This window comes from Maylandia zebra, linkage group LG19 (genome assembly GCF_041146795.1).
Source record: "Maylandia zebra isolate NMK-2024a linkage group LG19, Mzebra_GT3a, whole genome shotgun sequence".
Taxonomy (NCBI): domain Eukaryota; kingdom Metazoa; phylum Chordata; class Actinopteri; order Cichliformes; family Cichlidae; genus Maylandia; species Maylandia zebra.
The window spans coordinates 31197126-31221108 of NC_135185.1; the positions used below are offsets into that span (position 1 = coordinate 31197126).

General features: G+C 43.8%; 1 protein-coding gene across 4 annotated transcripts in view; it reads left to right on the forward strand.

Moving 5' to 3' along the window:
- Window positions 1-23983, forward strand: part of akt1 (v-akt murine thymoma viral oncogene homolog 1) — a 32625-nt gene that overhangs the window by 3239 nt on the left and 5403 nt on the right. For all 4 annotated transcript variants that reach the window (XM_004540791.4, XM_004540789.4, XM_076877330.1 and 1 more), the window contains exons 2-10: window positions 4840-5023; window positions 17424-17552; window positions 19126-19237; window positions 19542-19668; window positions 20204-20335; window positions 20478-20543; window positions 20972-21040; window positions 21182-21307; window positions 22683-22811. In XM_004540791.4, coding sequence (XP_004540848.1) covers window positions 4978-5023; window positions 17424-17552; window positions 19126-19237; window positions 19542-19668; window positions 20204-20335; window positions 20478-20543; window positions 20972-21040; window positions 21182-21307; window positions 22683-22811 — 936 coding nt within the window. In that variant the 5' untranslated portion in view covers window positions 4840-4977. The remainder of the gene's footprint in view (window positions 1-4839; window positions 5024-17423; window positions 17553-19125; window positions 19238-19541; window positions 19669-20203; window positions 20336-20477; window positions 20544-20971; window positions 21041-21181; window positions 21308-22682; window positions 22812-23983) is intronic.

Here is a 23983-nt window from a genome sequence, read left to right on the forward strand (position 1 = left end):
TACTGATATGACTCGTTGTCTGTCAATAGTCACATTCACTTCCTGTTGTTGTCCCCACCAGTTAGCTGGATGAGGCCACTCAAACAGAGCTCTCTTTTGATGGCCTGGCTCTGATGGAGCAGCAGGGACATTGATTTCAGCCGATGGTCAGGGATCGCCTGGCGCAGTATGTGACATTTATGTGAACAAGCATTGCAATTGATCATCTTTTGGCTGCTTCCCTTTATTCAAAGCTATCTTTATATCACAAAGAAATACTGAATGAAGGAAAGGGTCAAGTGCTTTGGTTATGATAGCCTGCAGGTTTGAAGTCTAATGGTAGTCTTGACAGTTTTTGGATGACTGTTAGTACAGTTTTTACTGCCTTATTTGACTTCTGCTTTAACAAGTGAGCTATTGCAGCTACTACTGTAGTGTGATCTTTCTCCCAAATTTAGGTTTTTAGTTGGGTTTACTATCTGCCCTTTAGTCATACATTTTTCTTTATACCTTTACATGTGTTTACTATGTAACCAGGATAGTATTGTGGCCATTTCTGGTATTTTGAATTGTCCTAAGACCTAATAACACTTTGATAATTCTTCTGCTGGAGGCTATGCTTTTATTTGAAGGTGCTCAAGTGTGTGTGCATCTCTCAATCTTCACTACAGGGAGTGCAGAATTATTAGGCAAGTTGTATTTTTGAGGAATAATGTTATTATTGAACAACAACCATGTTCTCAATGAACCCAAAAACTCATTAATATCAAAGCTGAATGTTTTTGGAAGTAGTTTTTAGTTTGTTTTTAGTTTGAGCTATTTTAGGGGGATATCTGTGTGTGCAGGTGACTATTACTGTGCATAATTATTAGGCAACTTAACAAAAAACAAATATATACCCATTTCAATTATTTATTTTTACCAGTGAAACCAATATAACATCTCCACATTCACAAATATACATTTCTGACATTCAAAAACAAAACAAAAACAAATCAGCGACCAATATAGCCACCTTTCTTTGCAAGGACACTCAAAAGCCTGCCATCCATGGATTCTGTCAGTGTTTTGATCTGTTCACCATCAACATTGCGTGCAGCAGCAACCACAGCCTCCCAGACACTGTTCAGAGAGGTGTACTGTTTTCCCTCCTTGTAAATCTCACATTTGATGATGGACCACAGGTTCTCAATGGGGTTCAGATCAGGTGAACAAGGAGGCCATGTCATTAGTTTTTCTTCTTTTATACCCTTTCTTGCAGCCACGCTGTGGAGTACTTGGACGCGTGTGATGGAGCATTGTCCTGCATGAAAATCATGTTTTTCTTGAAGGATGCAGACTTCTTCCTGTACCACTGCTTGAAGAAGGTGTCTTCCAGAAACTGGCAGTAGGACTGGGAGTTGAGCTTGACTCCATCCTCAACCCGAAAAGGCCCCACAAGCTCATCTTTGATGATACCAGCCCAAACCAGTACTCCACCTCCACCTTGCTGGCGTCTGAGTCGGACTGGAGCTCTGCCCTTTACCAATCCAGCCACGGGCCCATCCATCTGGCCCATCAAGACTCACTCTCATTTCATCAGTCCATAAAACCTTAGAAAAACCAGTCTTGAGATATTTCTTGGCCCAGTCTTGACGTTTCAGCTTGTGTGTCTTGTTCAGTGGTGGTCGTCTTTCAGCCTTTCTTACCTTGGCCATGTCTCTGAGTATTGCACACCTTGTGCTTTTGGGCACTCCAGTGATGTTGCAGCTCTGAAATATGGCCAAACTGGTGGCAAGTGGCATCTTGGCAGCTGCACGCTTGACTTTTCTCAGTTCATGGGCAGTTATTTTGCGCCTTGGTTTTTCCACACGCTTCTTGCGACCCTGTTGACTATTTTGAATGAAACGCTCGATTGTTCGATGATCACGCTTCAGAAGCTTTGCAATTTTGAGACTGCTGCATCCCTCTGCAAGATATCTCACTATTTTTGACTTTTCTGAGCCTGTCAAGTCCTTCTTTTGACCCATTTTGCCAAAGGAAAGGACGTTGCCTAATAATTATGCACACCTGATATAGGGTGTTGATGTCATTAGACCACACCCCTTCTCATTACAGAGATGCACATCACCTAATATGCTTAATTGGTAGTAGGCTTTCAAGCCTATACAGCTTGGAGTAAGACAACATGCATGAAGAGGATGATGTGGACAAAATACTCATTTGCCTGATAATTCTGCACTCCCTGTATAAGAAGCACACCTTGACCTCATAGTTTATTCACTTTGTTCTGTTGTCAAAACAGTCTCACCTGGAGGTCTGTTTAGGAGCAGCACTGTAACTGTTGAAGGGTTTTGACAACATCACATGACCGCCATCATCTGCCACCTTGCAACGGTACTCTTGTATAAAAAGAAAAAAATCACATAATCAGTGTTATCGTTTAGCAAATCTAGTTACCTAGGATTTACAAGGAAGCTTTTTACTAGGAATTTTTTATTTTATTTTTTTTAAATCTTGTAATATATTTGAATCTGAGCTGTTATATAGCACTTGTTTGTTTGTTTTTAAGCAAAACAGTTCCGTGTTGGTTAATACCATCCAACCACATAGAAGTGTGCTTTAGCGCAAATCTCTTGCTAGAGCACGGCAGCGGGGTCTTTTTTTTTTTTTTTTTTTTTTTTTTTTTTTTAAACAACTGTCAGTGTAAAGTCATTCTTACTCACAAGGAAATTACATTGATGTTAATATAAAGGATGTTAATTTAAAATCCAGTTAACCTAACACGCATGTCTTCAGACTGTGGGAGGAAGCTGGAGTGCATGCAAAATCTGCACAAAAAAGCCCCAGCCTGGATTCAACCCGATTGGGAACCTGTGCAGGTTGTACCCTGTTTTTCACCCTTTGACAGCAGTGATGGGCTCCAGCACCCCCACAACCATGAATTGGATCAGTAGGGCGAAAAAATAGGTGGAAGCATAAGGGAAGCAATAATTTTGAAATGCTGGGCCAACATTGAAACTAACAACTGGCAGATTGCATATGTGTGTTGGTAGGTCAGTCCAGTTTGATGTCTTAGTTGCAAACACAGAAGTTGTCACTATAAATGCATACTGTGAGGAGGGATTAAGTGTGTTTCAGTTCCTTGTCACACTATGTACTTGGAATATATTTATATCTTTTTAAAGAGTATAAATTCACAAACCATTTTCTGAAAATGGATCCCAGATATAAGGACTGGGATGGAGTAGAACAGGTAAACATCAGTCACTGCCTTTATTGAGTATCGTCCTATTTGCTGATTGACTCACAGCAATCAGTGAGGTGAATGTCAATGATTGGCCCTTGCCACAGGGATCACCACAGTGGGCATCCCTGAATGTTTGGTTTGGTACAGTTACACCAGATGTCTTTCTTGACACAACTTCAAAAGGGATTTGTGTATCCCGTTGGCATCAAACCAGCGACCTTTAGCTTGTGAAGCGGGCGTATAAACATCTACACTATGGAGCCATTACGTTGGTGCGCCTCTACTTCTGTAGAGTCATTTTTGTTTTGGAGCTCTTGGTCCTGCAAAAAATAAATAATTAAAATTAATATGTTCCATATTTCTTAAGAACATGACTTTCAGATACTGTCCATGTGCTGTATAGATGTTTTAGATCTGCCACATCTGCTGTTGTCCTTATTTTGCCTTTGAATCCAATACACCAGGCTGTCAAAAATGCCAACTGTGTAAGTTAGTAGACTCATCAGTATTACAGCTCTATCATTAAGTCACAGAAGGATCTGGCACATAATTACAATTGTTACTCAGAGGTGAGTAAGGTAGTCTCATTTAACCTCATGTTCTTTCAGCTGCAGCCCTGCTGTGTTTAACAGTTTGACCTTGTCAGTGTAAGGCTTGGGTGCCCTTTCTTGAGATCATATGACTATATTAAGGCTCGGAGAACAATAAAATTATTTTAAATTACTTTCAGTGAACTGGGGAAAAAAACAAGAAATAAAGCTGCTTCCCAGAATTTATATTTCTTATTGACGCTCGTAAGGGAAACGCAAACACTTTAGTCGGTCTTTATCAAATTTAGACCCTGCTCACAGAGGCTCAAGGGATCTTCCAGGAAAGGTGACTCTTATTTTTCCAGAGAATTTGATTGTTCCGTAGCTGGTGATTTTCTACATGTAATGTCAAACAGTCAAACATAACCTGCTGTGGAGCAGGTTAGGTCTGCACCATGTGTTACCATGGGGAAGTGAGCCACCTTAGTAACAGTAAAAACCCTGGGTTAAACCTGAAGTGACTACATTATGCCCGTAATCCTGCTTTGCAGCACAGGGCCTCTGGGCTAGTATGTGGCACACAAAAACATAAAACTTGACTAGACCTTTTCAAGATTTAAACTTTGATGCCATCCGTGCACGGAGTAGAAACCTAGTAATCTGTTCTTGGTGAAACTGAGATTTAGAAAAATCATTAAACAGCTGTGCACAAAGTTTGAAAATCTATATGGATATCCTGTTTGAGAATTATTTGATATAATTATTTTCTCACTGCAGCTCTGTTCGTGAGTGGGGGGAACCTCCTGGTCTATCAAGAACGGCTGCCTCAATAGTGAACAGCATGGAATTTTCCAATACGGGAGACTTCATTTTGATTGCCAAAACCCACAGCTTTACAGATATTTGAACCTTGAAATATTGCAGGTTCCACTTGCACTGTACTTGTACCCTTCCCTCACCAACTGGGCCGTAAAACACGAGGCTCTTCTCGGTTCTCTTGCCTCCCCTCGGCCCCGTTGACCTGACGGTTAATAATCAGACAAGTGGAAAAAATTGTTCACCTTAACAATGGGCTAATTTTTACTTTTCTTTAACTAATAGGTAACCACCATCGAGAAGACGGCTATAAACTCCAGGACCCCGTCTCCAGGCTCCTGCGCAGGGTTGAGTGAAGGAAACTTTGGACTGAGAGTCGTCTCTCCCTGAGAGAAACCTGGATCCTCCATCCTGGCCACCAACATGACCAATGTGGTGATCGTCAAGGAGGGATGGCTGCACAAAAGAGGTAAATTTGTGCCATTAAGTGCGATATTATTTTTCTTTTGTTTATTTTTTGATAACTGGATTAACATTTAAACAACTAACATTTGATGTGTGCTAAGGTTTTTGTCCGCGAGGTGTCTGGTTGTCATGACCTTGTAACAAACCTAACTGTGCAACACACATTATGTAAAGACCCTAGAATATGTCAAAGATTTCAAACGCTCTGGTTGATACATGTCAGAAAACAAATTGGTTCATGCGTACAGTTTATGTAACACTAGGACTGTACTTGACATAAAAAAACGGATTCGTTATACAAATTGCCTCAACTTCTTGGTGGATGCAGCAAATCTTTATTTTTTCATTTTATTTTTTTCTACCCTCTAAATGTTGCAGAAATGATGAACAACAACAATATAGACTATTTGCCAAGTGGTTGATTAATTTGTAAAGGCATTTAAAATGAAGTAGTATGCCAGATGTAATATAAGGAGGCATCCAGTTGCAGAATCCCCAATGGGCCCCATGGAGCTGCTCTGACAGTGCTGTGTGGCGTGGCATGGCTCACTGTCAGGCGTGAGTCCTGTTGTTTGGACGAAAAGGCATTCCTCACATACCTGCTGGCTTTGAGCAGCTTTATGTGCGCATACTAACTCTGCCTTCTGCTGTGGCTGCCTCACAGAGCCCACTTCACCACTGTCTGCACCACCAGGGGCAAAATAGGATAAGAAACCACTGAAATCTCCTGGGCCCAGAAATAAAAGGAACTGGCCTTTTTCTGGAAGAGAGAGCGCCAAGACTTGCAATTATTGGCTAAGGTGATGGGAGTATGTCACTATAAGAGTTCCTGCATTGTGTTAGCACAAGTCTTGAAAATGGGGACTGTGGGCTAACACAATGCAGGTTTCCGGTTTAGTTTGATGGGCAGCTCAACATACCCCATATGATGCAATCATGCCCCTCTGGTCTTCTGTTTAATGTAAGGGCAGCGTGTTAGTTACATTAGGATTTCATTTGCGGAAAGTAATAAAGTTCAAGTCTTGAAAGTTTAGGATTAGCTGGTTGTAAAATAAAGTCTGCAGAAGTAAATTGTGCTGCTTTTTTGTCTTGGTCTGTTTAGGGAAAAAAACAGAACCTGCTTTCTTTAGAGAGAACCTCTTCCCTGGTATAAGGGAATAATATGTTTGCCCTGTTGAGACTGTGTGTAAATTTGTACACGCTCTGAAATACGTTTGTTTGCCCATTAAAATCTGGCACACATCCATCTTTCCACACCTTCACAAGTACAGATAAGAGTGAAACATAACAGGCGGCCTGTGTGAAGTATAAGAATAGTAAAATAGTGACCGGAAAGAAAACTCTGTGTGTGTGTGTGTGTGTGTGCACACATGTGCACTGTTGTGGCGCTGAGCTTCCATCTATACTCCCCCCATTTGTGACATGAACACTAAACAAACAACCCTTCAGAAATAGTGAGTTGGCATGCTGTCGTAGCCCAGCAGCTGTGCCCTGTGAAATGTCACCGAGCCTCTGTTTTGATTGGAGGGCATCCGCCTGCCTCCTTGACAGGAAGGCTTTTAGTGTCGCATCACTGTCATGCAATCTTTGCCCCAGAGCCAGTGCACAGAAGGTGAACCTGCAAGTAGCCCTGTCTTTCTGTCGATCACCTCGGTCAGCCAGGCAGTCTGTGCTCGACAAACCTCTTCCCATCTTCCCGCACCTTGAGTGCAGCTTGTGTGGTGGCGCCACCCAAGTGACTCAAATCTCCGTGTGGGCGTTATAATAAATGGCTTGTACCACCTCTGAGTGTGTTCACCATGCTCATTACTCCCATGTGTGCTTTCAAAACACCAATTTGATGTTTTACAACAGATTGACCTTCATATTTCCATCAACACTTGTTTTTCTTTCGTGTTTGTGTCTGTTTCATGGACCTGGTCTTGCACTGCAGTACTCTCTTACAAAAGCAGGTACAGTTTGAGTAGCCTCCTCTTCTAGCAGTGCCCGTTTATTGGCTCCACATGATGATTGAATTTCACGGTGGGCCAGTTGCAGGCGCAAAGCAGCTCTTTGATTCCTTTCTGATTAGTCATCTTCAGCATGCACGTGCAGACTGAGTCAAGACGCCTGAGAGAAAGTAAAGCAAGCGATTGTGCCTCTGTACCTTGTAACCCCCCCACCCTCAGTAGAGCTAATCTGTCATTAAAGCTCCAGATTCTTAGCCTTGGATTGATCTGTACAGTTGTTCCAGACAGGCTGCACTCTGTGAAATGATCTAAATCTGAAGGACACACCTTCATAGTTTCTTCTTAAGCCTTGTGCTGCAGTAATGCGTCTGGATTGTGGACACCATTGGGAGATGTTGATGGGCTTGTTATCTGTTTTTGAATGTGAGACAAAGAGTGGGATGGAGTGTGTGTGTTTAGATATGCAAATGCGAGTGGTTTAATATACAGAGTGAAGCATATTTATTTTGACACTACCAGCAGGACATTACCCTTTGCCCTTATGCACAGACCACATAGCAAGTACAGGCCTGCACAAACACTGTAACTTTGTCGTTACTATCATAACCAGTTGTTATGTGTCCCCAAATGGTACTTCCTTTTTAGATCCTTCATGGAGTGCACCCACACACTTTGAATGTGCCTACGGCCTCTAGTGGCCACAGAGGCCAAACAGCATGTTATTTCTCTTTGCAAGTGTTTTTCCAAAGTTTCCATCAAAGCCAGAGCATCATCTGACATCAAAGAGGCAGATTGTGGGTTCCCTAGTTTCCAGGGAAGCGCTGTGGCCAAAAACCCAGTCAAGCTCAACAGAACAGCGCTTGCTTGTCCTCCCTTCTTCCCTGGCTCTTGTTTGTTTGACTCATTTGCTCCCTGACAAGTATAAAGAGCCGGCCCCCTCGTTAGGCTAACGAAGGCCACAACAACTGTTGGATTTGGGTAGCACGCTCAGCTGGCTCCAACCTGTGAGAGGAGGGGTGGAGTGGGGGAAGGAGGGGAAAGCAGAGAGCACAGCAGTAGAGATGGTGAGGAAGGGGGGGGACAGAAGTTGAGCAGCGTCTTTGTGATGTTCCCAGAACATTGCTCAGTGACCCAGTCGGCCCGAGGAGAGCTGGTTGATGTTGTGTGCGACGTGCCACAGAGACTCTCGTGGTTTGGTTTGGACCTCGTCAGCTGATTGGCCCTTTTGCTGGTCATGTGGCTGAAGGACACCCATGAGCTGCTCGTCCATGCAAGACCTTGTTGGTGGTCTGGGGGTGGGGTGTTACAAAACACTAGACACAGTAACTGTAGATTTTTATTTTTTTTAACTTTTTTTCCCCCCTCCATTCTTTTGAATGTTTGTACCTTCTGCATCTGGTGAACAGGCCTGCAACAATTCAGCTAGCATTTCCCACATTTCTATTAGTTTGTTCTGTAAGATCTAAGTAAGGGAATGCAGTGTTTCCTGCAAAGCTCGATGCTCTTCAAGGGAGCAGACCCACCTGATTAAGAATGTCTCATGATACTGCATTGCTGACTGTCTCAGGATTTAAGGCCTTTGAGTCACGGCCAAATCTGCTGCTGGCCTTGCCTGGTCTACCTTCATTATGGGTGTCAAGGATTGCATACTGCTACAAATACACAATCACATAAACGTACGCACATACTGCAACAGTGTGGGGAATAGTTGTGCAAATTTGCTGATATATTGTGAAGATTAAATATAAAAAAAAAAAAGATAAACAGAACCGAAACTTGTGATGCTGCATTAATAACTCCTTTACAAATATGCTGTTTTACCAGCTTGGTTCTGTTGACGGTGTTATTATTAGTACATCGTGCGCTGTTCAGCCATAATCTTATATGCCAAGTAATGGCCTCGGGGGGTTCTGTGGCTCAGGCTTGTTGAACACACAGTTTTTTAGGATCTAAAGTTTCACTGGGGAATAACTCTGTAATGAGATATTGACTTCACCTGTCAACAGCTGACAAGTACATACATACACATTTTTAACATTAAATACCTAGCACAGACGTTAAGTGATGGATAAAGGGATTTTCCAGAGAGAAGATAATCAAATATGGAAGGTGCCTGTCCGTAACTGGACCGCTACTTATATAGCACTTTGCAACTCTACTTAGCACTTAACACTTTTTGCTACGAGCCTTATTCACACATTCCTGCAGCACTTTATTCTATTCCTTTAAGCGCTTTCGATGAGGCACAGTCACACCCCAATGCAAGCATCCGGAGCAATTTGGAGCTCAGTATTTTGCCTGAGGACACCTCAGATTGTGGACTGGAGGAGCTGGGGATCAAACCGCTGACCTTCCAATTAGCAGACAACCTGCTCTACCTCCTGAGCCACAGCTGACCCTCTCTGTGGGTAATTCAGTAGTTTGACTGAAACTAATGGTGTATACCCTTTCTTGCTAACTATTTTCCAATAAGTTTACAATAGTCAGCCTGAACTTTGTGAGGGGAAACGCCCAAATGAACAGCAGTAGTGAAAGTTGAAGTGGCAGACAGATTTGAGTGGATCCCCTGTAGGCAGGGTCCAGCAGCAGAGGGTGTCACACCAGGAAGCCATTGCTCTGGCCGGGTGTCTGGCCGTCAGCGTGGACCCCCTGCTCTGGGTAATGGGAAGCAGTCTTCCTGCTAAATGTGGTGGAGAGAAGTAAATTACTGGGGTGCAGCTGTCGGCACGCAGGCTGGCTAGAATGGTGGGGGGGACCAGGAGGCTGAGGGAGGTGGCACCTCCACCATTCGCCCCCTCTCGCAGCAAGCCCGCTGTGTGCTTACTTTGCTGTGCAGAGTCCGCCTGCTCGCCACAACTGTGGTACTCAGCAGTGATCTCAGCCTCTGTTGCTGTTGCTGTGTACCCTTTCTGTCTGTCATTTCCTCAGTCCTCATCTCTCTTTCTGCTTGTTCTCCTTCATTCTTACTCGCACACTTTTTCTTGTCTTTTATGGTCCCCCTTTCTCCCTTGCCCTCACAAGCTCATCCCCTTTTTAGTCCTCCCCCACTTCCAGCGCACGTTTCTCACTCTGTCGCTAGGATAATGACCCAGCTGACAACTCAGACCCATGGCGGAAGCGGCTATGGACCGGCGAAAAGCTCAAAGTCTTTGACATCAATCAAATCACTGGCACCTCTCTTCAGTTTAGGGTGGGTTAGAGAGACAGTGAAACGAAAGGGATGCTTGGCCGCCTGGGGACTCAGATATGTGGCGTCCATGATATTGACATTTTCTCGTACTCTGAGCATATTTCATATTTATATTTATTTACAGAACATTTTAACAAGTAGTGCCCCTGAAAAATGTCAACAGCTGGAGTGTACCTGTCTAAATGGAGCGGGGGGGATGTAGAGCGTAATCGTTGCTTGTTTAAGGGTGCTAAATTTTACTGGTCATTGAGAGTTCATTGGCACTAATATGTTCTAAATAATGTGTGTTTATTTGTTTGCCATGCAGTAACCCAGTTAACTAATCCATGGACTGCTTGTTTACCCAGGGAGAGGGTGCAAATCTCAGCCCAGTGTGGCAGGGGGGAACTTCCCACAGTGTCTCTATGGTAATCAGCAGGTGTCACTCACCACAGAGAAGAAGTGAGGGCTTTCTTACGAGCGTGAGAAAGCGGGGCAGCCTCCATCGCACCCCCTTGCTTTTTTTTTTTTTTTTTTCTTTTTAGGGTAGCAGTAGCAACCCTAGTGACGGGGGGGAGGGAGAAGGGGAAGAGACGGAGGGCTAGATTTGGGGTTGGGGTGGCCCTTCAACGGAACCTGTCGATGCTGCTGCCAAAGCCCCAGCAATGGTGCACCTCCCACCCCTCCTGCAACCCCCCCAAATCCAGCTGCATGGAGAGAATGAGGCCAACAAAAGGGAGTATGGGCTGGGGGGGTCAAGAAGGCATAAAGAGTAGGAAAGAAAAGGAGTCCGTACTCCAGGATAGTTTAAGATGCCATGTGAACCCGGTGCTGCCTTATACGGTCGCAGTCGGGCAAATATGTAGATGGGTGTTCGGTCAGCATGAGAAGCTCAGCTTAGAGCAGGGCGTCTTGGGGGTGGAGTTTGTGGTTGCTGGGCTCAGTGTTGACCCTTGCATCAGGGAGCCCCCACTCTTTTAGAGCAGGCAGTCCGTGCCTCATTGAGATGCAGGGCACAGGGCGGCAGGCCGCAGCTGCAGCCTACAGGCAGAACCCGGCAGAAAAGGGCCGAAGGGATGGCGGGGGCGGCTGAGGAAAAACCAACAAAAGGCGAAGCCCCCCTACCCCCTCCTCCCACGCTTTGGAGTTCTAATTCCCTAATCCTCAACCTCCGCCTACCCCCACCTCCTCCTCCTCATCCGATTCTCACCACTCAAACTCACACACACGCACAGTTCATGCAGTTACACTGGCTCCCTTCCTCTCATCCCCAAGCCATGAATGGCCAGACGGGGACAAAACCCAACAGCAGCCCTCTCAGGAAGTCCAACCACTGGGTGTGAGCACTGAGGCACATTTTGTCTGACCCTCTTTTGGTTCCTCTCACTCTGTGTGAGATCATTTACCCACTTGCATTGTTAATTAGTGTGCATGTGTGGGTCATCTAGTGGCTTGTGACAAAGGTGTTCTTTTCTTTTTAAAGTTACTGTGTTGGAAATGTTATTTAAAAACCTTACAAATAGAACGAGCTGGGATACAGCTGTTAGTTTGGGAGATTGTGGCTTCTTTTTCTTCTCCTTTCGTTTGTAATTTAAAAAAAAAAGACTGATGAATACTACATGATGTGTCTTATTAGCCAACAAACTATAGCAGCTGGGTTCTCAACATTCCTGTTGCTGTCACGTAGAGACGGAGAGTGCAGGATGCTCCTCTGAACCAGCCACTAACCTCATTCACCCGCCCTCTTCCTTTTATTTAATGAATCTTCAATAAGCTTGTCTGACTAACCCTTAGTGTTAGGGCCTCTTAAGCCAAGTTGACTTTCACATGGCTTTACTGTCCAAAGAAAGGATTAACGTGAAATAAAGAGTCATTTCTTGGAAGTCGACGTGAAGTGTCATTAAGTTGAGAAAATTTGAAATGTATAATGTTAAAACTTCCTGATCATTTCAGTATCTAGATTAAAGTGATTCCCTCCTCAGGAGTTGTTGTTGTTGTACCTTTTTTCTTGTAATTCGGTAAAAGCAAAGATGCTCCAGCTGCTGTGCCAAACCCGTTCTTTCCTCCTGTACCGTGCTTGAGGTGTAGAGGGGCGTGGCTGTGGCATGCTGAAGCTGTCCGCACACAGGGCCATGCAGCAGTTGGCAAATAAAGATGAATTCTGTTTTGTTTGGCAGCGGTTCTCCGTTCATTATTTTCCACTTTGCCCAGCGCGCATCCCAGCCCTCAGCAGCTGCTTGTCATGTAAAGACACTCTATCAGGCCCTGACAGCTCCTCCCCTGCACACACAGTGCGCATGGCTCATGCACACTTCACTTGCGTTCACACCCCCCACCCCCCACTCACACTCCTACATATGTGGGGAACATATGTAGTGATCTGTCTCACTACCACGCCGTTCAGCACAACTCCTCACACACTGCTTTCTCATCCCCTCCAGTACTCTCATCTCTCATCTTTTGTCAAATCAGTCTTCCCATTCTTCTGTCCTTCCCCTAATTTGGTTGAGACGAGCCACATGTCGGCTGTCATGCTTTTATTAGAAAAGCTTACTGGGACTGTTAATGCAGTGGATTTCCTCAGAGCAAAGTGTGTGTTTGTGCGTGCATGCATGCATGCATGTGTGCCTGTGTGTCAACCAGACACTTGAAGCAGGTTTTATCTTATCTAGGTTGTGGTCAGTCTGTCTGTTGGCCACTTTCCTGTTTTGGAGAACATGTTGACATCAAAAGGTTTTAGTTTACTGGAACACTGTGACGATGAAGTGAGTTAAAAGCAGAAGGCTCTCCTGTGTTGTTCTGAGGCCTATTGTCCTTTGTCAGCAGTCTGCGCTTTTTCTCCGTGTACACAGGATGTATTTGGGGTCTAGTATGCAAAGCACTGGATTTAAGTAGTGCAGAAGAATTATTTTTTTTTCCCTCTCTGAATCTGCATAACAGTCCCTGTGTATAATTACCATATAAATGTATCCATGTTTACTCTAAACGGTAACTGTATATTTGACAATACAATTTTAAAAAAGGGGAAAAAACCCAGCATTAGTTTTCACTTTCTCACTCTGTCAGTTCTTAAGAAAAGCCGCTCTGTGGAAAGTACAAATGAATAAAACCAGAAGGGGAAATGTGTGTCAATAGGAAGCTGACAAGGGTCATCTTGGTTGTTTATGCTCAGAGTGCAGACTGCAAGTGCAACCCCTTCACTCCCCCCCGCCCGCTCTCAATGCGGCGGAGACGCCCGCTCGCAGACAACCGGATATAGCCATTTCCACAGTTGTCATGTGATCGAGCTTGTGGTCACAGACGAGGAAGTTGCAGTGTCCTCCTGTCTAGAAGGAGCATGCACTAGTTGAGGGATGTGCAATGCAGATGTGGGGTTGCTTAACCTTTGCAGAGGTGGCATCAAAGATGAGTGCCCCTGCAGAAAAGACTTTAACTTTCCAGTTACAGTAGACTGCGTTATTACAGTGGGTTAGACCTTATTTACCTTTTTGTGTGGAACAAGTCCCTCTTAATATCACAATTGCCATTGTCAGAATGGGGATAATGGTGACTAAGGATGCTTAGCTGGCTGTGTCTTCCACACCAGTGTGTCAGATTTTCCCCCAGTACATGCCATGTCATGCCTCGCCGTGCTGCTGCGTCACGTATGACCACCCATGCAACTACTAGTGTGTGCCATGCGTCAGTGGATCTGGCAAGAAAGCCTTTCAAACTGACTGTTTGTTGTAATCTGTTGCACACAAATACCTTTCAGTGCCTACAAGGCGCCATGCATACACAAATGTATTTACAGACAAGCACAATCATGTGTACACACAAACACCTGTTTCTGCCCATCAGGATCTGAATCTACGTAAGAACATTACACAGTCTGGAAATGATTTGCCTGCGTTCCTGCTGCCAAACGAAAACTTCTAAACTGAAACTTTAGGCCCTGCTGGCGAGACAAGTATATACGTTGAGCCTTCATCACGTGTCGCGGTGTCAGGTAGGGGACTCATTATGCTGCCTCTGCATTGTGCACATACTGTCCTCAGTGTTGGTTGGCATGGGTTTATAGTTGGGAGATATGGGTCAGCCAAAACCTGACCACAGAGTGGAGCACCAGCTGGGGCCCAGCAGATAAAAACAAGGACCGGTATGAAGGGCTCAGGAGACTTTCTGGCTGCAGATTTGTCCAAATTATGTATTGAACAGGCTCTCCAGCGAACTCGCAGCTGACACTTAATGACTATGTGTACTCTTAAATGCCACGTCTTTTGTGCTTTTATTATTTAGATTTTATGCTAAACAAGTCTCTAAGCTCCATTGTGCTGAAGTAAGGAAGTCTGGTGCTCTTAAAGGCTTGTGATAAATAACCCTACGGACGTGGAGTCCCAGGAGATCGGCGTGTATTTGGATGATTGATTGTTAAAGTTGATTGGTGTGGTTTGTATTTGGAAAAATCTTATCACTGCAGTTGTGTGTAAAGCGGTCACGAGGGAGCTGCAGCAAACTGTATTCTGCTTATTTCACTTGGGGCAGCACATCTAGTATAAGCGGATTTGTCGAAAAGCTGTGAGGGCGGCAGTCTGACGCCTGTCAAAGTTGAGCTAATTTCTAAATGAGCTTTATTTGGTGTGAAAACACTTACTCTGCAGCAAATGAGATGAAGAATCTCCCCTTGCACAATAAAGAAAAATGTAATAACATATTAAACATCTGCTCTGGATTGAAGACTAATGTCTTCTGTTGTGCCAAGTGACAGCTGTTTCCTTTTGTATGGTGATTGGTGCCACCACACCAGCAGTGAATCAGGTGTTTTTTGTTTGTTTGGGTTTTTGTTTTTTTTGTTTTTTAAAGTTTTGATTCAGGTTTAACAAACCGAGAACTGTAACACAAACATCTGCATCATCGTACTGCAATTTCATTTTCCTGTACAGTCTATCCCAAATGGAGCTAATAAAACATGCTAGTCTATAACTTCCAACTTTCCAACGAGCACTCTTTTTCATTCTTCTGATCCAAAAAATCTTAGACGGTTATCTGAAAGCGAAGCAAATACAGAATGCATTAAGATCCCGTCGGTATCAACATTTATAGCGCTTAATGAATAAAAATGATTTGAAACGTGCAAAGAAGCAATGGGAGAAACTCCCTTCAGCTGTGAAGAGTTCCACAACTTATTGTGATAGGAAAACAAATTATTTTTAAACTGCTTTGTCTGATTATCTTAGTGCAAACTGCTAAGTACATGTTATGTTAGGGAAATCCATTTATGTTTGTTGTGTGCAGAAGAGGAAAATATCAGCCAGTCTATTAGCTTTTTAAATTCCAATTCCATAAATGCCGAATATTGGTATCGACTGAGTTCTAGCTAAAACCTACATTTTCATTTTTCTTTTCTATTGATGGGCAGGTTGCAATTCCTGCACAGTGGCAGTAACAAATCTGATTATATAGAAGTCTAAAGAAAGTTACCGTTAGCTCACGCTCTCATCCTGATGACTTTAATGTCTCGATCGCTGCTCTAAAGTCCTATTAAATAAAAAGCATACAATGTCCCTCAGCAGCCAGAACTCCCAGCTCATGGCTTCTATAATCTGCATTATATTATTATCATAGTGGCTCCGTCCAGCTTTATGTATGCAGGCTATGAAGGGCATCCCGTGTCGTCGCTTTGTGGGGAGGGGAAAAAATGTAGACGAGAAGCAGGAAGGGCAAGTTGATGATTTTGACAGATTACAAGTGACAAATCTTGAAAAATGACACTCAACCAGTTTTAATAATTCATGTGATTTCTTTAAATATTTTAGTACAATGTGCACTAAATAGAGTAGATATTACAAGCTGATGTTTGCTCTGCACTGTCTAATCTGCTATCAGTTTCATTACTCAGAAGTGTGTATGTGTGAATAACAGAAGCTCATAGGACAGATCTTTTACTTCTTACACACACACACGTGCGCACGCCGCGCTTCTGTGTTGGAGGAAATGGGGCAATTAAGGACAGCTTGGTATGGCACTGCATGGGGTTAATATGCGGCTCCGTAATTAAAAATAAATTACAGTTTTCCTGTATAAATATTCAAGTTCCACTCCGCTGTGTGCCACTGCCTTGTTATGGTATGTAAGCTATTTTTTTATTTATTTATTCCCCCCCCCCATCTTCACCGTCTGCACAACATCTGGCGCAACATTTCCTGAAGCATCACCGGAATAAATGGAGTTTCGTCTGCCTAAGAGAGATTCATTTGTGTGATGCCAGTGTGTCTAAGTGAATGGGATGGACATGCTTGGCTTGAGTTTAAGGCTGTTGTCTAGAAAACCGAGGAGTGTGGAAAGTTTTGTATGAAAATCAAATTGAAGCGTTGGCATCCACCGTTACAGAGTTAAGAACTGTAGGAAATGTTAAGCTGGACTGCAGATTAAAATGTTTTAAAGTGAAGTTAAAAATTCTACTTGTTAAAGATGTATGCAAATACAGTTTTAAGTTGCTTAAATGAAAGGCAGTTTTTGCTGAAAGTGTAAGAAGCCTGAGGATATTTGCTTACGTGATTTACAGAATTTTAATTGTATGATTAAAATGATACTGGTGCTTTACCCGTACGTTAGATTTTTACCGTGCCTGCTGTGCTGTTGGAAGAAGGACACGATCAACTAACTGTCACAATTCAGAGAGGGCAAGTGAATCCTGCACGCTCTCAAACAAGAATATTTCCAATGGGAAGAGTGTGTTTGAAGCTTACATTCCTCCATTGTGTGCTATAAGTGAGAAAAGGCCACTTGAAACCATGTCCCATTCCTCATTCTCCTCGTATTCGTTTGATTTCTTGTGTAAAAATGGCTACAGTGGAATTTGGGTGGGTGGGAAATCTAGTCTCCTTCCTGGTGAAATTAGTCGACTTAGATCCTCAAACTCGGGACAAGTTGGGACAAGGTTTTTTGTTTTGTTTGAATATCCTGTGACTATCTACATTGGAAATGACTGTTGAAAAAGAGGATGTACCACGTGGAGGGAAGGAGTCCTGACTCCTGCTTTAAAAACAGCACTTTTGAGTCTCGCTAAAAGAAGGCCCTAGTGCTTTCAGTGCTAATTTAATAATGCGTTATACCGCTGACAACTAATATGAAAAGAAATCACTAAAATGTTATGTTGCATTCACAATGTCAGTGTTTATTCCTCAGCTTTCGAGGCTGTAAAAGCAAGTAAGGTTTGAACAGACAACACCGGAGGGGGGGAAGAAAAAGGAGTTGGTCACATGCTGTTTAATTTTACCTCCTTTTCAATCTTTTTCTCTTATCAGGAGAATACATCAAGACCTGGAGGCCAAGGTATTTTCTCCTGAAGAGTGATGGTACATTCATTGGCTACAAAGAGCGACCGCAAGATGTTGACCAGCTGGAAACCCCCTTAAATAACTTCTCTGTAGCACGTGAGTATCTGCTTCAGAGAAACCACCACATTTTTTCCCTTGTTTCTTGGCAGCTTGTTTTCACCCCTATTTTGTTTGCTGCTCTTCTTAACTTGCATGCATGATTTAAAAAAACAAAGTTTTTTTTATACTTCTTCACACTGAAAAGAAGTTAATAACAGTTTGACAGTGTATAAGGAAAAATGTGGAAGACCTTTTTGAACAAGTAACCCCTCCGTTTACTCATCTGGCAGCTTTCTAAATGACTTTGAATAGAAAGAGAAATTGCTGTGTTGTCATCTTAATAGAACGGCGGCGCGGTTTTCAGTAGGAGGACCGCTCCGAGCAAAGAGAGCTCCGCCACTGAACGTGCACGCAAGATGTTTTGACTCCTTACATTAATGCATCAGATGGCAGCTCTCTTCTCTCTGTGCAGTCCCCAAAACTTTGTTTGCATTGTGACAGATAATAACAAAAACAAAAAAATGCCCAGAGCAGCTCGACTCACTCGATCTTCACATCAGAGAAAGTTGCTGCGATAAGCTGTGCAGATGACTGAACACAGCAATTAGACGGCATACTGTTTGTTTAACAAAATGTTTCCTCTCCGACACTCTTGAGTTATCGTGGCCATTAGCCGCCTGATTTCAAGTATTTATCTGGGCTCCTCTCGGAGGTTCTGTCTCCATCAGCGCTGGCTTTGCTTTTGTCACCACTGTGACCCCACCGCAGAGGACACATGGTGCGTCGTTGCTGACGGGGCCGCTGCAGCTGGATTACATATTCACCCTGATGGAGCCATGTTGGATCTCAGTGGTGGTCCACTCAGAGTCCTCCATCCATCAGACGCAGGCCATTTTGTGTCACGTTCTGACATATTTGCTGACATGTTTCATTTGGGAACAGATGTTACTGCGAAGGAGCTGCAGATGGAAATCTCTGCTTTGTAAATTCAGTTATTAGACTGTTGTGAGTAATTGTTTTTGCAAACTGCTTACAAGACAATTATTTGCTCCAAAAGTGGGAAAATTTCAGCAGAAGCAATAAAAGAAGGGTGTGAAGATGTGCATGATATGAAATTCTTAAAGAACAAGACTGATTAAGCCGGGTGTGTGCCAGCGTGGCAAGTTAAACATTTCCTGGTTTGAAGTTCTGTTTCCTTTAGCTGATTCATTTTAGTGGAAATGTGATATCATCTCAGGTTCTGCTCTGAGAAAACAAGATGTGACCTTGGGTTTTGGGATTTCTCGATGATTCAGACCAATAATTTAACATGTGTTTTGTCAGATTCATCACAGTCTGAAAATGACTAGTAAAGAATTGCTTTTTAGAACAACTGTTAGGGAATGAATTGGAATATGTGCCGGATTTAAAGCACTACTAATACAAAGCACTTTTATTTTTAAAGGGACTGACGATTTAAGCATCAGTTGTTTTCTCCCACCAAAGTGCACCTGTTCTTTTCCAAATTGGCCGAGATTGTCTGTTAGGACGGCGATAAAGATAAATGGCTATAACTGCGGGTCTGTCTCTCCCCTCTGCTCTCCTACACACTGGCCCTTCTCTTCGTCTCCATCTCCCCGGCTGTGGTCAGAGTGCCAGCTGATGAAGACGGAACGGCCCAAGCCCAACACATTCATCATCCGCTGCCTGCAGTGGACCACTGTCATCGAGCGTACCTTCCACGTGGAGACCCCCGAGGAGAGGCAAGTGAGACGCAGACCCCTCGCTGCTCACAGAGCACTTGAGCTCGAATCATCCGCATGCTAAGATTTGGCCCAGAATGCTACAAAGTAGTTTAAGAGCTTAGTTTTTCTAACATGCAGAAGCGTAAACCAACATACATATTTAATCATCATTATACACCTTCACCCTGTGCACTGGCTCTTGGCAGAGGTCACACTTGAAATTGCCTTCCTGTTGATAAGAAGACAATTACATGATTGGGCTGCTGGGGTTGCTTGGTGGCAAACGGACTGCTGTAATCTCTGCTGCTTGTGTCTACCTCAGGGAAGAATGGACCAAAGCCATCCAGGCAGTGGCTGAAGGCCTACAGAAACAAGAGGAGGAGATGATGGACTCCTCCCCAGACCCCATGGACATGGAGGTCTACCTGACCAAACCCAGACTCAAAGTGGTACTAGCTCATTTACACTCAATGTATCTTTGTTCGGTTATGTCCTCACAAATGTCTCTCACTCGTTCTTAACTAGTGAGATTGCTCCTCGCTGTTAGTACAGCTTTTTTTTTTGTCCCCTCCTCATTTGACAGTTACTCCTCCTTCACCCTCCCCAGCTTATTTGTACTTGCACAGCTTCGGCCCAACATCAGTTGTGGGTGGCTTGGCACCAGATAGCATGCCCACTAGGTTTCACACATGCCCCCCTCCCCCCACATGTGTCATGACTTAAAGGTCCAATGTCACTGGATTAGATGTCCCCTGCACAACCATTTTCAACATTCTCTCCAGAGCTGGGGGTCAAAGGTTAACTGAGACACAACCACGTATATAGGTCAAACCATTAGAGGAGTGGAAATTGCTCTGTGGGTGAGATGGTGGCTTAAATGCTTCAGCGTTGTTGTCAGTGGGATTGCGTGTCCTGTTTAGAGTCTGAGTTCGTTAATGCTCCTGTTTGTAACCAGATGCTGTATTCTCCCCCATTGCCTTGCAGACTATGCACGACTTTGAATACCTCAAACTCCTGGGAAAAGGCACTTTTGGCAAAGTTATTCTGGTAAAGGAGAAGGCCACAGGACGCTACTATGCCATGAAGATCCTAAAGAAGGAGGTGATCGTAGCAAAAGTGAGTGGCTGCCAATGAGCAAGTGAAGGGGTGAAAATGCACTGGGAGTCTGGGGGAAACCAATGCCTGATACCTAAATAGTGATTGAGAGAGTTGCACAAATGCTGTCTTTTTTTTTTTTTTTCTTCTTTCTTGTCTCCAGGATGAAGTGGCGCACACACTCACAGAGAACAGAGTCCTCCAGAATTCAAAGCATCCGTTCTTGACAGTAAGGAGCTCCTCCATATACCCAAACCTTATTTTAACTCGCACAGATCCTCAGACCTCTTCAGTCTAACCCAGAAGCATCCATTCAGAAAAAAGAGGCAGTTTTTGTCAGGAATGTTTTGAAGTGCTGTGCTTACAAAGGCTAGAGTTGAGTGGGGTTTTTTTTTTTTAATCAGTTAACCCTTGCTTTGAGGTGGGTTGTAATGATAAGCTCGTACCAAATTTTAGATCTAAGTGGTGGGTGAAGGCAACACATCGTCTGTGCTGTGGTTTTCCTCCTCTTCTTTCGAAATGTTCGAAAATGTAGCTAAAGCCGCAACATGTATTGTGATATTTCATGTTACCATTAGCTGTTTAAATGCCAGCTTCCGCTTGACTTGGTTTGAAACATGAAGTTCTGCTTTGAGGTTTTTGTTTTTTGATCTGCAGGGACTGAAATACTCCTTCCAAACACATGACCGCCTGTGCTTTGTCATGGAGTATGCAAACGGTGGTGAGGTAAACTAGTTTAATCATCGCTAAATGTGCATCTGTAAATACTTTGGATGTTGAGTGTGTTCATTTCTCACTTCCTTCTTGACTGAAAAACACTCTTATTTGTCCTCTGCGTCCCTGTCAATCTCTCCCACATCCCCTCAGCTTTTCTTCCATCTTTCAAGAGACCGGGTGTTTTCAGAGGAGCGTGCGCGGTTCTACGGCGCAGAGATAGTGTCTGCTTTGGACTACCTGCATGCTGAAAGAAACGTGGTTTATCGGGATCTCAAGGTAGGCGGGGAAATGTGTCCTCACTTCCTATCATCCTAGTAGTCAGCCTCCCTTTCTCCACCCTCCTCCCCTTCACTTTCTTTCTCCCTCCCCGTGGCAGGATATAAATAGGATCTGTCTCCATCTAGAGCAGTGGCCAGGCCTTATTGATCTGCCTCCCCCAGATCAAACTCCAGACCTCACTGCAGCTGGATGGAAGTCCGGCCTGTACATTGCTGCAGCCAGACAGAAATAACTACCACGGCCCCTTTGAACAGATCACCACCAACCAGTCATTATAGTACACACAAAGTTCTCAGTGGGTGATATCACCGCTCTGTGTGTGAGATTGACGTCATTCTTTGTGTTAGCTGTTTTCTTTAATGGAGGGGGAAAAAGCCACACATCTTCTCAGAATGAAGAAGTTTGAGATTTCCAACTGCTTCTTGTTTTGCATTTGAGTTTAAAAGCTAAAGAGAAGTGTGCGAGGGAAGATGACATCGGAGATGGATGCTGCAAATTGATAAGGCATGTTTGAGTTTAAGGCTTTGGGGAGGTTATCAGTTGCAGTGGGCTTCTGAAGCCCTAATACTTCCAGCTGATAAAACTATACCAGCCAGGTCAGCATAGCACTCCCTACCTCCCCCCCTCCCTTTCCTCCCTCTCTCCCTTGGGTTTATGAGCCAGGCTCCCAGCCTGCTAGGGTTCTCCTGAAAATGCCAGGGTAGCAGGATTGGAGGATGTGCTGACTCTGGCCGGGCGCTGCTGGCCACGTGTGAGCTACAGCTGCCAGGTGACTTTAACTGAGGGAGAGAGACAGCGAGGGGAGGGTGAGGACATGCTGATATTAAAAGGCCATGTAACCTCAAGTCATGACACTGCATAGTGCATGTTTTTCAGTCAGGTTTACCTGCGTATGTGTATCACCAGGTACCTTTCCATATTCACGCTTTTTATGAGCATTTTCACAATATTTATGTATCGAACTGAGAAAAGAACATTTAAAGTGTAGAGATCAATTTTTTTTTTTTTGCTTTCCCTCACACGTGGTTGACCTGGAAAAACTTTCTTGTAAGCCATCAGTTACCATCACATGTCACCACAAAGCACAAATGACTAAGAAGTGGGGAGGAAGAAGGCCGTGAATGTTGCAATTGGTAATTTACTTCCACGTGAGATGCCTTATTTGGATGACACGCAGTTACTTCCAGCCTAAGGTGTTTAATGACTAAATAGTTTTCAGTTAATTAATTACAGACACCAGTTGATGTTTTATTTTTCCACAAATTCCTGTAAAAGACTTGTTTCTGATAGATAAATATATGTTTGATCATTTAATAATTTATATCAACATCACGTTTTTGGGATGTTTAACCAAAGAAGTAATTTTTCTCAGCTGGAAAATCTTATGCTGGACAAAGACGGACACATAAAGATCACAGATTTCGGCCTGTGTAAGGAGGGGATCAAAGATGGCGCCACTATGAAAACCTTCTGTGGGACTCCAGAGTACCTTGCACCTGAGGTAAAAACACAACAGTGGTTCAGCCTGCAGGTGACTTTAAGTGACCTTAGTGTGTGCAGAAAAGCCCACTTTCTGTAGTTCTCTATAGTTCAGTGACAAATTAAAGGAAGCTGAAGCAATAATTTGGTGTCAGGCCACTTTAGAGCTGCAAACAGCTTTGAAATCTGGTGTGTGTTGGATGGTGGTGAACACATCGTCTAATGGTGTTCACTTGGGTTGACATTTGGTGACTAATTTACTCGTCCAGCTGTTCTTTCACTAACTGAAAGAACAGGAAGGAATCTGCATTTCTTGGTTTTCTTTGGTCTTTTATTCAAGTTTCTGTTTTAATTTTAAATATGTGTGTATATTGGTGATATTTTTCAGATGTGCTGAGCCAAGAGCTCTCTACCTTGCTTTAAAGTAAATAAAAACAAAATGATTGTATTTGATTGAACTGAATAAGATGAGCTGGAGCCCAGGATTGAATGCTAGTCGTGGTGCATGTGACATTTGTAGAGAAAGGAATGGTGTGTGGTGTTGAACATTAGTAGAAGAAAAGGGCTGTTATCCTGAAATGCCTTTCTAATCTCCAGTTAAGGTTGTGTTAATGAGTATGCCGTGTGCTCAGGGTAGGGCAGCCTGCTCTCATGTTATATGGCAAGGGGTGTGGCTACCCTTGTTGCGTGCAGGTATGACAAGTGTTGGAGTGGGTTGTGTAACACGAGAATTCATTGTGAATGTTTGTGGTGGTTGGGTGGGTTGGTGTCACTAAGTACATGTGTGTTTGCATGAGCCCCTTGCCTGCTGCCATTAAGGGGAAGAGGGGAAAAAAAGTTTTCCAGGAGAAGGCGTCCATGTTGACACAGTTGCTGTATCGTTGTTTTTAGTCTGCATTTGGAATTTTCTGGTTGGGGGAGGAGGAAGGGTAAGTGGCTGGCAGCGTTTCAGGAAACGTGAGCTTCCGCACTCTGAAAAGAGAAGAAAGACAGACAGACAGACCACATTGGCTACAGCTGTTGTGTGGCACCAAGGGAGCCACAGCCCCCGATGCTGCCTGGGGTGCCTCACCTGACCTGGGCTGACTCAGAGCTGGTGTGAGGACACTATTACAGAGTGCTTCAGGGCGCCTCTCGGGAACGTGTACCTGTGCTGCTTGTCGAATCAGATGGAACTCCCATCTAATCATCAGC